At 41.6% G+C, this 12,985-nt stretch overlaps 1 protein-coding gene across 1 annotated transcript in view; it reads left to right on the top strand.

Moving 5' to 3' along the window:
* Fat3 (FAT atypical cadherin 3) overlaps positions 1 to 12,985 on the top strand; it is a 526,046-nt gene that overhangs the window by 493,782 nt on the left and 19,279 nt on the right. Inside the window, exons 20-21 of the mRNA XM_013028825.1 lie at positions 1,056 to 1,213; positions 8,414 to 8,882. Of these exons, the coding sequence (XP_012884279.1) occupies positions 1,056 to 1,213; positions 8,414 to 8,882 (627 nt within the window). The remainder of the gene's footprint in view (positions 1 to 1,055; positions 1,214 to 8,413; positions 8,883 to 12,985) is intronic.

The following is a 12,985-nucleotide window of genomic DNA, read 5'->3' as shown; positions in this document are numbered from 1 at the left end:
CTCATTTTGTTTAACATCATCTTATCTGATGTTCTCTGCTTGTCCCAGACATATACTAGTTATTGCAAATAAGGGAAACCATGGAACCTATGTTTCTTTGGTCCTGGCTTACTTCACTTAATATAATTTTTTCCAAGTTTTTCCATTTCCTAACAAATGGGGCAATGTCATTCTTTCTGATGGAGGCATAGAATTCCATTGTGTATATATACCACATTTTCTTGATCCTTTCAGCTACTGAGAAGCATCTGGGTTGGTTCCATATCTTAGCTATGGAAAATAATGCTGCAATAAACATAGTCGTGCTGGTAGCTTTAGTATGGTCTTGTTTGTGATCGTTTGGGTAAATTCCCAAAAGTGGGATTGCTGGGTCATAGGGGAGCTCTTTTGAGGAATCTCCATTCTACTTTCCAAAGTGGTTGAACAAGTTTACACTCCCACCAACAATGCAGTAAGGTCCCCTTCTGTCCACATCCCCTCAAGCCTCTGTTGTTATTAGAGGTCTTGATTAGTCATTCTAACTGGGGTGAAGTGGAATCTCAATGTTGTTTTGATTTGCATTTCTTTTATGGCTAGAGAGGATGAGCATTTCTTTATGTGTCCATTGGCCATTCTTATTTCCTCTTTACTTTTACCCTGTTATACCAAAATACATCCTTGCTAAACTTTTTCTATAATGGGAGGTAAGAATCTACTGATACTTAAAAAAATACAAGTAATAGAATTTACATGGGAAATTAGAAGTTTTATGGTAATTGGTCAGTACACACACACACACATTGACCAGTGTGTATTTGTGCACCTTCATGTGAGTGTGTGTGTGTGTGTGTGTGTGTGTGTGTGTGTATACATGCAACTGGTTTTTACTTTGAAGATAAGAATGTGACATGAAATGGAAAACTACTCTTTAAATATAACTGGTTTTTCCTCAATGCATTCCATAACTTCCCATGGTCTTGAATCAATTTGCTTAGTGGTTGTTGGGTGATTTCATGTGTCCCTGCTCATTTCTAGATGTTAAGAGAACCTATGTCTTCTTGGAATGGTCTTTCCAGGGCACACTTCCCTCAGCTTTGCGGGGAACAGTTACATCAAGTACCGACTTTCTGAAGACAGCAAAGAAGAGGACTTTAAGCTAGCTCTGCGTCTGAGAACTCTACAAAGCAATGGGATTATCATGTACACCCAAGCAAACCCCTGCATAATCCTGAAGGTATGCAAACTCCGCTGGCTTTTCCCTATAGTCCGTTCTTATGTGAATTTTCTGGCTCTTGGGCAGGGGCTACTGGAGTCATTTTGGCTTTGAACAGACTTGACAGTGAAGAGTGGGGTGGCAGCAAAACCGGAAGTGTGTGATGCCTCCCTTTCCTCGTAGAGACTGAGCAGTCCCCTCTAAAGCAGGTTCAAAGACTTGCCTCTTTTGAGCTATAATCATTCAACAGGTCCTTAGAAAGCATCTCCTAACACTTCCCTGAGTGATCCTTTACCAGGCTCCACCTGATCCTCACCTACATAGCTCTACTCTAACCTTTCCCTCTGAGGTCAGCCCTCTTGCTCAGCAAGTAAATTGGAGATATATAGAGGACAAAGCATATCCTATCGTGACCCAAGTAACACAATTTTTAAATTATTTCTCTGCTTCAAAACCCTTCCTCACACGGTCAGATTTCTCTTAGAACAAATCTGACATCTTAACACAGCTTCTAGTGCTTCACAAAAACCTCAGCATAATTGTGAACTGCTTTATTGGCACCTCTTTATCTTAAATTCACTAGAAGTTTGTTATATATTAACATCTCCATTTGATAACAGCAAGAAGATAACAGCAAGCCAGGTAGGGTGGCTCATGCCTATAATCCCAGCTAGTAAGATGGAGGAGGAGGCAGACTTGTGTGTTAAATGCCAGCCTTGTCAAAGATGGTAAGGCTCGTTCTCAAAACCAAAACATACACCAAAGGTCTGTGGTGTTGCTCAAGTGGTAGAACAACAAAAGTACCACCCCCAAAAAAGGAAAGGACAGTTTAAGTCATTTATCCAAGGTTGCACAACTAACAAGTATCAAGGTTACCACTCACTGTCCAGTGACTCCTTCCATGCTGTCAGTCCCCATGCAACCATAACCCTCCACCTTGTCACAACTGATTTTGTCAAAAATCACACGTGGGGCATTTAGAAGCTGGATTCAGCTCCTGAGTGAGGTGAAAGGCTGATGCTATTCCCATGGAGTCACGGTTTGAGCCGACTGCAAAGTAGAAAATGCCCTCCACATGAACACTCTCCAAATTGGAAATCTGTCGTTTGCCCAAGGTTTAGCTTAGCTAGGATTTTTCTAGCTTTTCTCCTTTTATTGTTTGATATACCATATCCAAGTAGAACAGATGGCCAAGCCCTTAACATGAAAACCAGGTGAGAAAGGAGGAAATACGGAGACCGTTCAATGCCAGTGGTTTCTCTTAACTGTTACAGACTTTAACTCACCCACTTAGAGACCAGAGGGATGAGCAGAAAGTCAGGGTTTAAAAGTGGATTCATTTTTATGTGGACTCTCCCATTATCTGTATGCACCTCATTCTGAGAATCATTTCAGCTGGGGAGTGAAAAACCAAGGTTTTAAAAGAAAATAAGAGAAGCTCTGTGGAGAACAGTAGGTTTGAAATAGATGGTACTCTTTGGGTTAGTAAAGCATATTTAGCCTCCTGAATTTTATTTAGTAACTGTAAATTCATAAGAAAAGAACAAATTTTATTATAGTATAAAAGTCTGAGGAACACCTTACAAATACTCAGTTGTTTTAATAAGCAAAAATGTTTTCCTTCCTAAATGTAAACATCCAGTAAATAAAACATACATAATATTTCAGATATAGCAAAACCAGAACTTCACTTATGAAAGGTGTATTTTGGTATATTTGGTGGTAAGGGTGGTTATTTGTCTTAATACAAAAGTACTGCAGCAATAGTGAAAATATTATAACCTAAAATAATTCTTCATGTCACATGGATGATGTGCCTTTCAGTTAGTTTCGGGATACTTTTAGAAGAAGACTGTAATCATCTTTGACGAGCTTGGAAATCAAATTTCTGCTTAATTCAAAAACAAAAACAAAAAAGAAATAGATGCTACTCATAGAAAAGAATTTTAAAGAAAAACAAAGGAAAAACCTAAGGCTTTAAAAAAAAATCCCTCTTCTTCCAGAAAGAGCCTGGATTAGCACAGAAAGTTTTTCTCAGTTCAGACAGGTTGGCTCTATGCAGATGCAGGAAACGGAAGGGCACTGCTCATTTGGAGCTGGAGCTTCACCTGCCTCTGCCTGCGTCTCATCGATCTCAGCTCTCCTCCTTCAAGCTCCGGTGCTCTTCTGGTGGCAGAAATGCTTTCTATTAGCAAATCTGTATGGAATGCTCATTTTTGAGAGAAGACAAAATATTAGACTTAAAAAGGCTTGATTCTACAATGGAGCTTGTCACTTGACACCTCATAGGCATTGTCTAAACTGTGTACATCCCTGTGGATGGGAAAGAAGAATAATTAAACCTCTTAGGCAGCTCTCCTAAGATATATTTCACAAAACAAGTGTTCCTGAAAATTGTGTAAATTGAAAATCTGTAAGTGGAATTCTAACTAAGGACGTTTGCTATTTGAAAGACCACATCTGTTAATCCCCTTATATGACTCTCACACCCCCTTCTCCATTCTGTATGTTCTGTTAGTTTGCTTTTCATATGTTGAATTTGCCCAAAGCTGGACACAGCTGTACTGAACTATCATAGATACTCACCTACAGTTGCCAGCAATACCACATAAGGGATTTGAATCTGTTTGCTTAACATTTACAGCCTCATGCAAGATTTCATTTCATTGGCTAGAATAATAATATGTGCCTTGTACTTTTGTTCAACGACTAAGCTAAAATGCTTTATTTAAATTGCACTCTCAATTGTTTACATTTTCCCAATCAGAGAATATTCTTTGAAAAAAGTACTTAAGACAAGCAGTAGGGTAAAGGCTACTCCTTGAAGACAATTAAAGAATTTCATGAAGGCCTCAAGAAATTAAAACCCTCATGGATAGAAGTAACTCTGTCTCCCAGGAGCAATAAAAATAACCGTTTATCTTCTACCTGCCTTGCAAAAGAAATTTAGGGCTATCTATAAACACCCAAATGTAATTAAAATTCAAATACCATTAGGATAAAAATAAAAGGTTAAAAGTCAACCAATAAAGTTCAGAAGGGTAAAATGCCATTATCTAAAAACCAAGATCAAGAAAGAGGCACAACCTCAATTGAGCACAATATCACTCTACATTTCCTGAAAGCCAAAGCAAGAGTGTAAACACTGGCTGAGATTCCCTTGCCTACAAAAGAAACAAATCAGGTCACCAGAAAGAGAGGTAAGGAGAAGTTACTGAAACTGTAGACTTTTTCTTTACATGTCAGTGTTTGGGTTCCAATATGGGAAAAACAGAAGGAGACCTTGGTTGTTAATTTGGAATATGAAGTGCTTTATCTTTAGGAAAGTGACAGATGATAGGTTTTATTTGGATGGTTCTTGGATATGGCTAACTTGAGACTATAAAACTAAAAGGCATGGCAGCCCACTTGATATGTCTAGATCTTTCCAAAATAGACCAAACAATATCAAGAACATTTACCCTGACACATGGGAGTGTCAGAGATACGTATAAAAATACGTTGAGATACGTATAAAAATGTCACTGAAAAGTGACTGAACTTAAAGTAAATGCCTTTTGTAGTAATAATAAAATATCTAACATTTAATAAGACACTTTCTCTCAGACATACAATTTTGGATTTCATTCTCCTCCATGTAGGTGTCTATATTTGCTTGTGTGGAGAGTGAGGCTTACAGAGATTTGTTGACTTGCTTAAAGTGATGTCTAATCAATAGTGGATCTGTATATGCATCACAAGCAAGCAGATTGGAAGAGCTATGGAAGTTTATTAAAAGAAGAGATTCAGAAGGCTGGGATGACCATCCATATATTTATTTATTCCTACAAGATGTACTTTTTGGGCATGTAGTCTGTGCTAGATTGCTCATAAGGCAGTTTTGAAAATAGATTTCTCAAAAGTCTCCTTTCAAAGAATATTGAACAACTCTCACACAAAACCTGTGATAATACTGCATTAGGCGGATCTACTACACATTGAGGATCCAAAGCAGCAATACTTTGTACCAGCATTTTGACTTTTACTCAAAATCCTGCTTTTTTTTTTTACAGCTCTGATTGTTTCCCAAACCCCAAGACATGGACAATCTAGAGTAAAGCACACCACTAAAGCACACCCTAAAGATGTAAATATTTTATAACATTAGGGCAACATTCTCTGAATTATGCATGTCACTGAACAAATTATCCAGCATAATATTTCAGTTTCATTGTTACTGAATTTTTTACAACTTCATGCATACCTCAGTTTCTATTAAAATAGCTTGCCCTGTGATTCAAGAAGCTTCATCCTTTAAAACTAGAAAGAGTATTCTGAAGGCAAGAAAAAAAGCCTAAATATAAGCAGAGTATATTTTTCCAGGGTGAGGAGACTTAGATATGAAAAGAACAAAGTATTTTCTTTCTCTCTCAAGCATAATGTACCTGTAAAACTGCAAGATTATTAACTTTTTACAAGGTAACTTAAGGTGTCAGTAGTCTAGTGTGTCATGTAAACAAAACTGTTAACTCCAAACTCCTTGTGAAGATCCAAATAATTTCTGTTTATTAAAAAATAAAAGTGAGAATTAGAGCTGGCGCTGTAGTTCAGTGGTAGAGCCCTTACCTAGAATCTGAAAGACCCAAGTTCACTCCCCAGCACTTCCAGGAAACACAAATAAACACATAAGGGTATAAATTTGCACCACTTGGCTCTTTTGTGATGAGATTTTTTAATCTCATCATAAAGGTAATGAACAGGGGGTTACAGTTACATAAGGAAGGTAATGAGCACATTTCTTTGGAACACTGTTAGCCCCTCGTTTTCTCCCTCTTTCAGAAATAAAAGGAAATCCAATTCTGCTCAATATTCATATAAGAACATTTTATTTTCTTCAGTTAAAAAACTCTGATGTGTATGAACACAGGAAAGCCACACCAGGTCTTGGTTATTGAGAGAGAGATGTAGGGGTGGGTGAAGGGAATGGGCTGAGAAGCAGAGTGATTGGACATCCTTTTGCAAAAGCTTCTGTAACTCATCACCTCTTCACCAGCTTTTCCATGATAGACCAGAGACAGCATTTTGTAGCATCGAGGCAAAATAACAGATGGACTGTGGTAAAGAAGGGCATCTCCAGAGTCACATTTCACCATTTTATTACTGGTATTGAAATATAAATGTGGATATTATCTAGGCCTTATCACAGAGTAAGTGTTCTAGATGATTAACAGTATCCAGTCTGTTTTGTTGATCAAAAAATAAATAAAAATGGCATCAGATGATAAGTGAAAGTTTTCTGGAAATGAATTGTTTCTAGCCCTTTCACATCCAGACATGGACATGGCAGAGGGGAGTACACACGTCAGTGTGTGATGTGGCCATCCAGTCTACAGTGGACATAGCACCCTTGTAAAGGAAGCCAGAGTCATTTTCTCTGCCTCCAATCCAAAGCCCAGAGAGGGCCAGCATTCTTCCCAGAGTCCTGGGCAGCATAGGACAGAGCCTGAATTAGATTAGCATTCCTAAATTTCCAGGGCTCTGCCCCCTGCCTATCCTGTGTTTCTGTGCCATGAACGCTATGTGCAGATGAGAGTTATAAAGGTAAATATGTGAATTATTTGACTGTAGAACTTGCTGCAGGAGAGACCAATACTGTGCCTGTGAGAGTGGCCAGTGCTGTGATCATTGGTGAGTCGACCAGGAGCACATTTTGCAAAGAACTTTCAACCCAGTTGAAGGAATTCCTTTGCTCCTAGTGATCTGGAGGGTTGGAGCCTTGTCACTTTCTTTGCTTTCCTTTGTCTTTTCTTCTCTTGACTAATGTCTGTGTTCTGCACAGAGCTGCAACTGCCAGCAGATTCAGCAGCAACCACGAGTCCCCCCTTTTACATACTCCAGCACTGGCTTCCATAGGATCCTGTTGCTGGTCATAGACATGGGTCCGGAAAACAGCTTTTGCCACTCAACTTCTGGCTGTGAATCTCTTTATGGTCAAATAGAAGCCTGGCTAGACAATGGTCTATCTCTGATTCCCATGATCCGCAAGCTACCAAGTATCTGAGAAATACACACAAGGGTGAATCACAAAGGAGAGGCCAGGCCACCTCCTCAGCAGTTGGACCTAGGTCTCTGCGAAGGATTAATCCCTACCCTAGAGATCTCTGGAAGCCAGCCAGCCAGTATGCTTCAGTAGCACATCATAGTCCCTCTCTGTGCACCATGTCCCCTGGGTCTAGCCCTTTGGGGAGAGCAAGTTGGCTGCCCTCCCCAAAGGAAGCAGGCCCTTCCTATTATAGCACTGAGACCAGGGGTTAGACAGATCTCCAGGCCCTGACAGCTCACCAGAAGATGTTTGGAAAATGCCAGATGTTGTTAAATATGCATACATTCTAAGCAGAGCCAATCCCTAAGCACTTTTCGAGGTATCTTTTATCTAAATGTTAAGTGCATATCAAAGGACTGTGGTTTAAGAATAACGCTAGTATTTAATGTAGAGCAGGTCTGAAACCCAACATACATATTGAAGTGGGCCCTTGGAAATGTCTATTCCTATGGAGCCTCTTTCACTTCCATTCAGAATATAGTCTCATGAATTTACTTGGGGAGTATGTGTGTATGTGTGGTTATTTAACATATGGTCAACTGTCTTATTAAAACACAAGCCAGGGAGGATGTAGACAAAACTTGCTTTGCTCCCCAGTACCTAGCCCAGTCCAATGCTCAACACATGGTAAATGCCCAATAAATATTAATGAGTTCTCAGAACACATTCCTATATTGGAAATGATTCAGAGGGGTTCAGATAATAGACCTCTAAACAAGATACTACAGTGGATTTTAACACTGAAAAAGAATAGAAATGTTCTTAACTATAATTGTGATTTGTAAACTGTATAAACCTTGCTCACTTGAGACAGGAAGATTTGTCAATTAAGATACTGGAGGGGCTGGTTGGTAAACATCAAACCACGTAGGCCAGGCGCTGGTGGCTCACACCTGGCTACTCTGAGGATGGAGAGCTGAGGGTCAAGGTGTGAGGCCAGCCAGGGCAGAGGATGCTCTGAGATTCACGGGTGGCACACGGGGTGTGGTGTGGGGGGAAAAGGGGGGCTCTGAATTCCAGCCCCGGTACCCGCATCAATCGAGCCACCTTAGCTTTCAGCGTGGGTCTCCCTGGGCCCGCGTGGGCCTGAGGTGGAGAACAGACTGCGAGTTTCCCTGGGCCGTGGCTTCCTCCCACAGATCGTGGACGGCAGGCTGTGGTTCCAGCTGGACTGCGGCAGCGGTCCAGGCATTCTGGGCATCTCGGGGCGCGCGGTCAACGACGGGAGCTGGCACTCGGTCTTCCTGGAGCTCAACCGCAACGCCACCAGCCTGTCCCTGGACGACAGCTACGTGGAACGGCGCCGCGCCCCGCTCTACTTCCAGACGCTGAGCGCCGACAGCGCCATCTACTTCGGCGCGCTGGTGCAGCCGGACCACGTCCGCGGCCTGGTGGACGCGCGGGGCGCGCAGGTGCTGGGCGGCTTCCAGGGCTGCCTGGACTCCGTGGTGCTCAACAGCCACGAGCTGCCTCTGCAGAACAAGCGCAGCAGCTTCGCCGAGGTCGTGGGTCTGACCGAGCTGAAGCTGGGCTGCGTGCTCTACCCCGAGGCCTGCCAGCGCGGCCCGTGCCAGCACGGGGGCAGCTGCACCAGCCTGCCCTCCGGAGGTGAGTGCCACCGGGTTCTGCACGGGAGGAAGGGGACTGCATGCAGCTCTGTCTCCTGCAAGGGAGCGCACACCCTAGGGGCTCACAGAGCTTGGGACCCAGTGCGCCACAATGACAGGAGTGTCCACTTTCGTCAGGTGTTCACCACGAGCCTCAGTGACGGTGTGGGAGCCGCCCTTCCCCTTCCCACTCTAACCAGACCTCGTGTGTGTTGTCCTGGTACTGGGACTTGAACTCAGGGCCTTGTACACTTGCTTGACTCTTTTGCTTTAAACCAATGCTGGCGCTCTACCACTTAAGCCCCACCTCTAGTTTCTTTTTTTTTGCTGGAGCTAAAAGTCTTCCTGATTTGTATGTGTGGACCTAATCCTCATGGGTTAGCCTCCTGAGCAGCTAGACGTAAACAGTCCTGAGCCACCCATGCCCAATCAGGACCTCATTTTAAGTTGTGCCTTCATAAGCCACCAGCCCGTCATTGAAGAATGCTGGGTAGCAGTCCGCGTTACAGTGCAAGTCCACAATCCTGTGGACAGGCTTAGATACAGCTTTACTAGAAGCTGAAAGAGACTGGGGTGACCTGCCACCCCAGAACTGGGGTAGAGCCTTGCCAGGTAGCTTTTAAAATGGTATGTTTAAAAAATAACTCTACAGACAACTCTAGAAAGGAACAGGAAGTCAAGTATATAGAAAGTAAAATATACACAGAATGAAGAGGGATAACAAGAAGAGCATAATGATTTGTTCTAATATCTTGCACCAAAGGTCCAGCATGAAGCAGAGAGAGAATGAGAGACTGAGTTATAGTGTTCCTATTTGAATGAAATACCAAGATTACTTAAGACCTAGAGTCTGAAGATAAACGAATATATACCTAAACACACTGTCTGTGTGGAGATAAACTGGGTCAGACATCTTCCTGTTTGAGACTTTCTACCTCCCAGCAGCCCCCATGCCAATTCTACTCCACCCCCTCTGCTGAGTTGCTCAGCAGTAGAGATAAACAAATTTAAACCTTCCTCACAAATCATTTAGAGATTCTGCTTTGTGCATTACCATCTAATGTTCATGAAAACCAACTCCAAATTTAGAGTCCATTTTATTATTAGAATGTTATAAACTGTCCACGAAATGATGCACTGCTGAAATACAGACACCAAAGTTGTTTAGACTTGCATATGTTACGGCCACAATGAGGGCCGAGTACCCTGGGGGAAAATTCCTGCCGTCTCGATTTAAGAAATCTATTTGCTGTTTTTACTGTCTCAGCAGTATATGTAAATAAAGGGTTGTTACGGTGCCATAATTCCCAAATGATGGGCAATAACTATACTTCAGTGGTTCTATAAACCAGCCCATTATGGCAAGTCATGGCCAGTTTTTCACCAGGCAGAACAATTCTGCCAGTGTGAGCCATCTACGATATATAAAAGGAACATATAATTAAGTTGGGTTGAAATAGAACACCACACCATGTCAAATCCTTGGGACACAACTACAAATTCTAACATACTTTTAACGATGGCAGGATATTGTTTTTGCTGGCAAAGCTATGGGTTTCCACAATGAGTTATCTTTAAAATAATGATAATAATCACTGAGCACGTGGGGTTGGGGGAAGAGCATGGAAATTTGCTCTTCGGTGTGTTTTTGTTTTAAATTGCAGTGAAATTCTTTGCTTAGTACCCAGTGCAGGTATATTAATCAACTGACAAGAATCCACATGGGAAACAGTGATTTTCCTCCATTTTTAAATCTCTTCTGGTTTAGCCAATGTTGGCATACGTGAAAGACCTACCTACTGCATACTTTTTACATGGTCTAATGAACATGTCTTCTTCTTGAGAGCTAGCCTTATCTACATAGAAAAATAACCTTTTATCCTTGTGTTCTCCACTTCCTGTCATGATTGGTCTAGGGAATTGGACTCCACAGCAGGTTCTTTTCCTTCCAAGGTCATGTAGGCTTGTATCAGCTCAACTATTGTGTTTGTACCTAAGGGCTCATGCTTTCCTGAAATAGGAACAGCACCTCCCCTCACTTCCATCTATTCATCTCCCTTCTTGTAAGTTGACTACTCTATATAGTCAAGAGAGCCAACATATCATACTCTAGAGAGTGTATTGTACTCTATAGAGTACTCTATATAATAGAGAGCACTTCCTCCAATGCCAATCCCAATCCCAGTTCAGTGGTTCTGAGTTCAGTAGCCACTGGAGTTTGGTCCCATACAGAGCATGGTGAGGCTCCTTTGTCTAGCAATACCAAATAAACTCCTTGGCATTCACCAAGAAATATTAATAAGGTCTTCTTGCCTTCTGATGTGTGAAGAAGTAATGTCCTGCTTTCTGACTAAAGAGATAAGGCCTTGACCTCTAAGAAAATAAGAAAGAGAATCTATTTTCTTTTTCCTGTTTTCTGTTCATGGGGGAGGGGAGAAGAAAAGGGAGGAATTTTGCAAAGTCCTTGTATCCTATCTGTAAATTCCCTAGTGCTAAATAGGTGAGTGAAAAAAGCCAGACTAGGAAGAGCCAACAATTTGGCCTTTACTTCATGTTTATGAAACTGCGAAGCTAATTATGGGGTTACTTAAAATAAAACTCTTCTTAGCTGTGAGTGATAGTTTGAAAGAATAGCTCTGCCCTCAAGGATTCCTTCTGGCTGCCAAGGGAATCTAATGGGGGTGAGGGAGAGAGAGAGAGAGACGTGGGCCCAAATCAAAGCTATAATGCATGAAGTATTCAGAGAGGAAATCTGCCTTAGAGAAAGTAGAAAGAGGTTCTTAAGAGGTAACACCTTGCATATGACAGTGCTGATGGCAAAAAATTAAGCATTTGAACATTTTTCAGCTGCCTGGATGTTGAGATATGTGATGCTCTAAAATTCCAAGATACATTGGTTTTGGGTTTTTTTCTTAATAGTAATCCTCTTGACCACTGAAGAATACTGGAATACTGGTTATTGGATCTCTTGGGGGCAGGCTCCAATCTCATACTGAGGTTGTCCTAGAACATTGTTCCAGGACATTTATAACAACCCACAGCAAGAAGCATTTTCTCTCAGCATTCTGCTCTAACCACCACAAACCCGAACAAACCTTTGGCATGTAAGTCAGGGAGCCACATCTACCATCCTGGAATAACACGATCAGCAGTTTTGACCAGTGTTATAATTGTGGCTTCCCCAAAACCAAGCCATAGGAACCCCAGAAGAGTCAGAGCCCAGAATGTTGGCTGCGTATAATAAGAGTGTAAACATGACTCTATAAGTCAACCACAGAGGGAAGATTCTTTCTTGGTAATACCTTAAAATTACATGTATTTCATAAACATAAACTGCAAATAGCAACTTTCACAAAGAAGCAATGGCCTGGGCCCATTCTGACCCCGGCATTGCAGAAGCAGTGGGTAGGGACCACCCACTCAAGGGGTACCCACAAACTGAATAAGAGTTCTCCATACCTTACCGTGCTTAGCTCAAGCTTATTAAGGGAAGCATAGTTTAGACTAAGCTATAATTTGATAAAACAATGCTAGTAGTGAGGGAGTCACCAAGCATGAAATTGTTATTGAGACATCTTTGTATAAGACTAGAAAACCAAATTCTAATGAAATATTGGATAAATTTTTAGTATAAGAGCCGCTATTTATTCAGATCTTCAATGTGTACTAAATACTGTGATAAATCATGCCTTGCAAATGTTTGTGAACTAGGACACTTAATTTTCACAATATTTTAGGAATGGTACTATCCCTTCCACCCACCACTCCCATTTTACAGATAAACAAGCTAGAGCGGGTGCTGATACCTCATACCTGTAATCTTAGCTTCTCAGAAGTTTGAGATCTGAGGTTTGTAATTCAAAGCCAGTCCAGACAGAAAAATCCATTAATCTCACATTAGCCTCCAAAATTCCAGAAATGAAGCTGGAGCTCAAAAGTGGTAGAGCTCCAGTCTTGAGAAAAAGCTAAAGGAGAGCCCGTGGGCTCTCTGTTCAATCAAGACCCAGTATATATACACACACAAAGAGAGAGAGAGAGAGGAAAGAAGGAAGGAAGGAAGGAAGGAAGGAAGGAAGGAAGGAAGGAAGGAAGGAAGGAAGGAAG

This window comes from Dipodomys ordii, unplaced genomic scaffold (genome assembly GCF_000151885.1).
Source record: "Dipodomys ordii isolate 6190 unplaced genomic scaffold, Dord_2.0 Scaffold114, whole genome shotgun sequence".
Classification (NCBI taxonomy): Eukaryota; Metazoa; Chordata; class Mammalia; order Rodentia; family Heteromyidae; genus Dipodomys; species Dipodomys ordii.
This window is presented reverse-complemented; position numbering and strand designations above follow the sequence as displayed.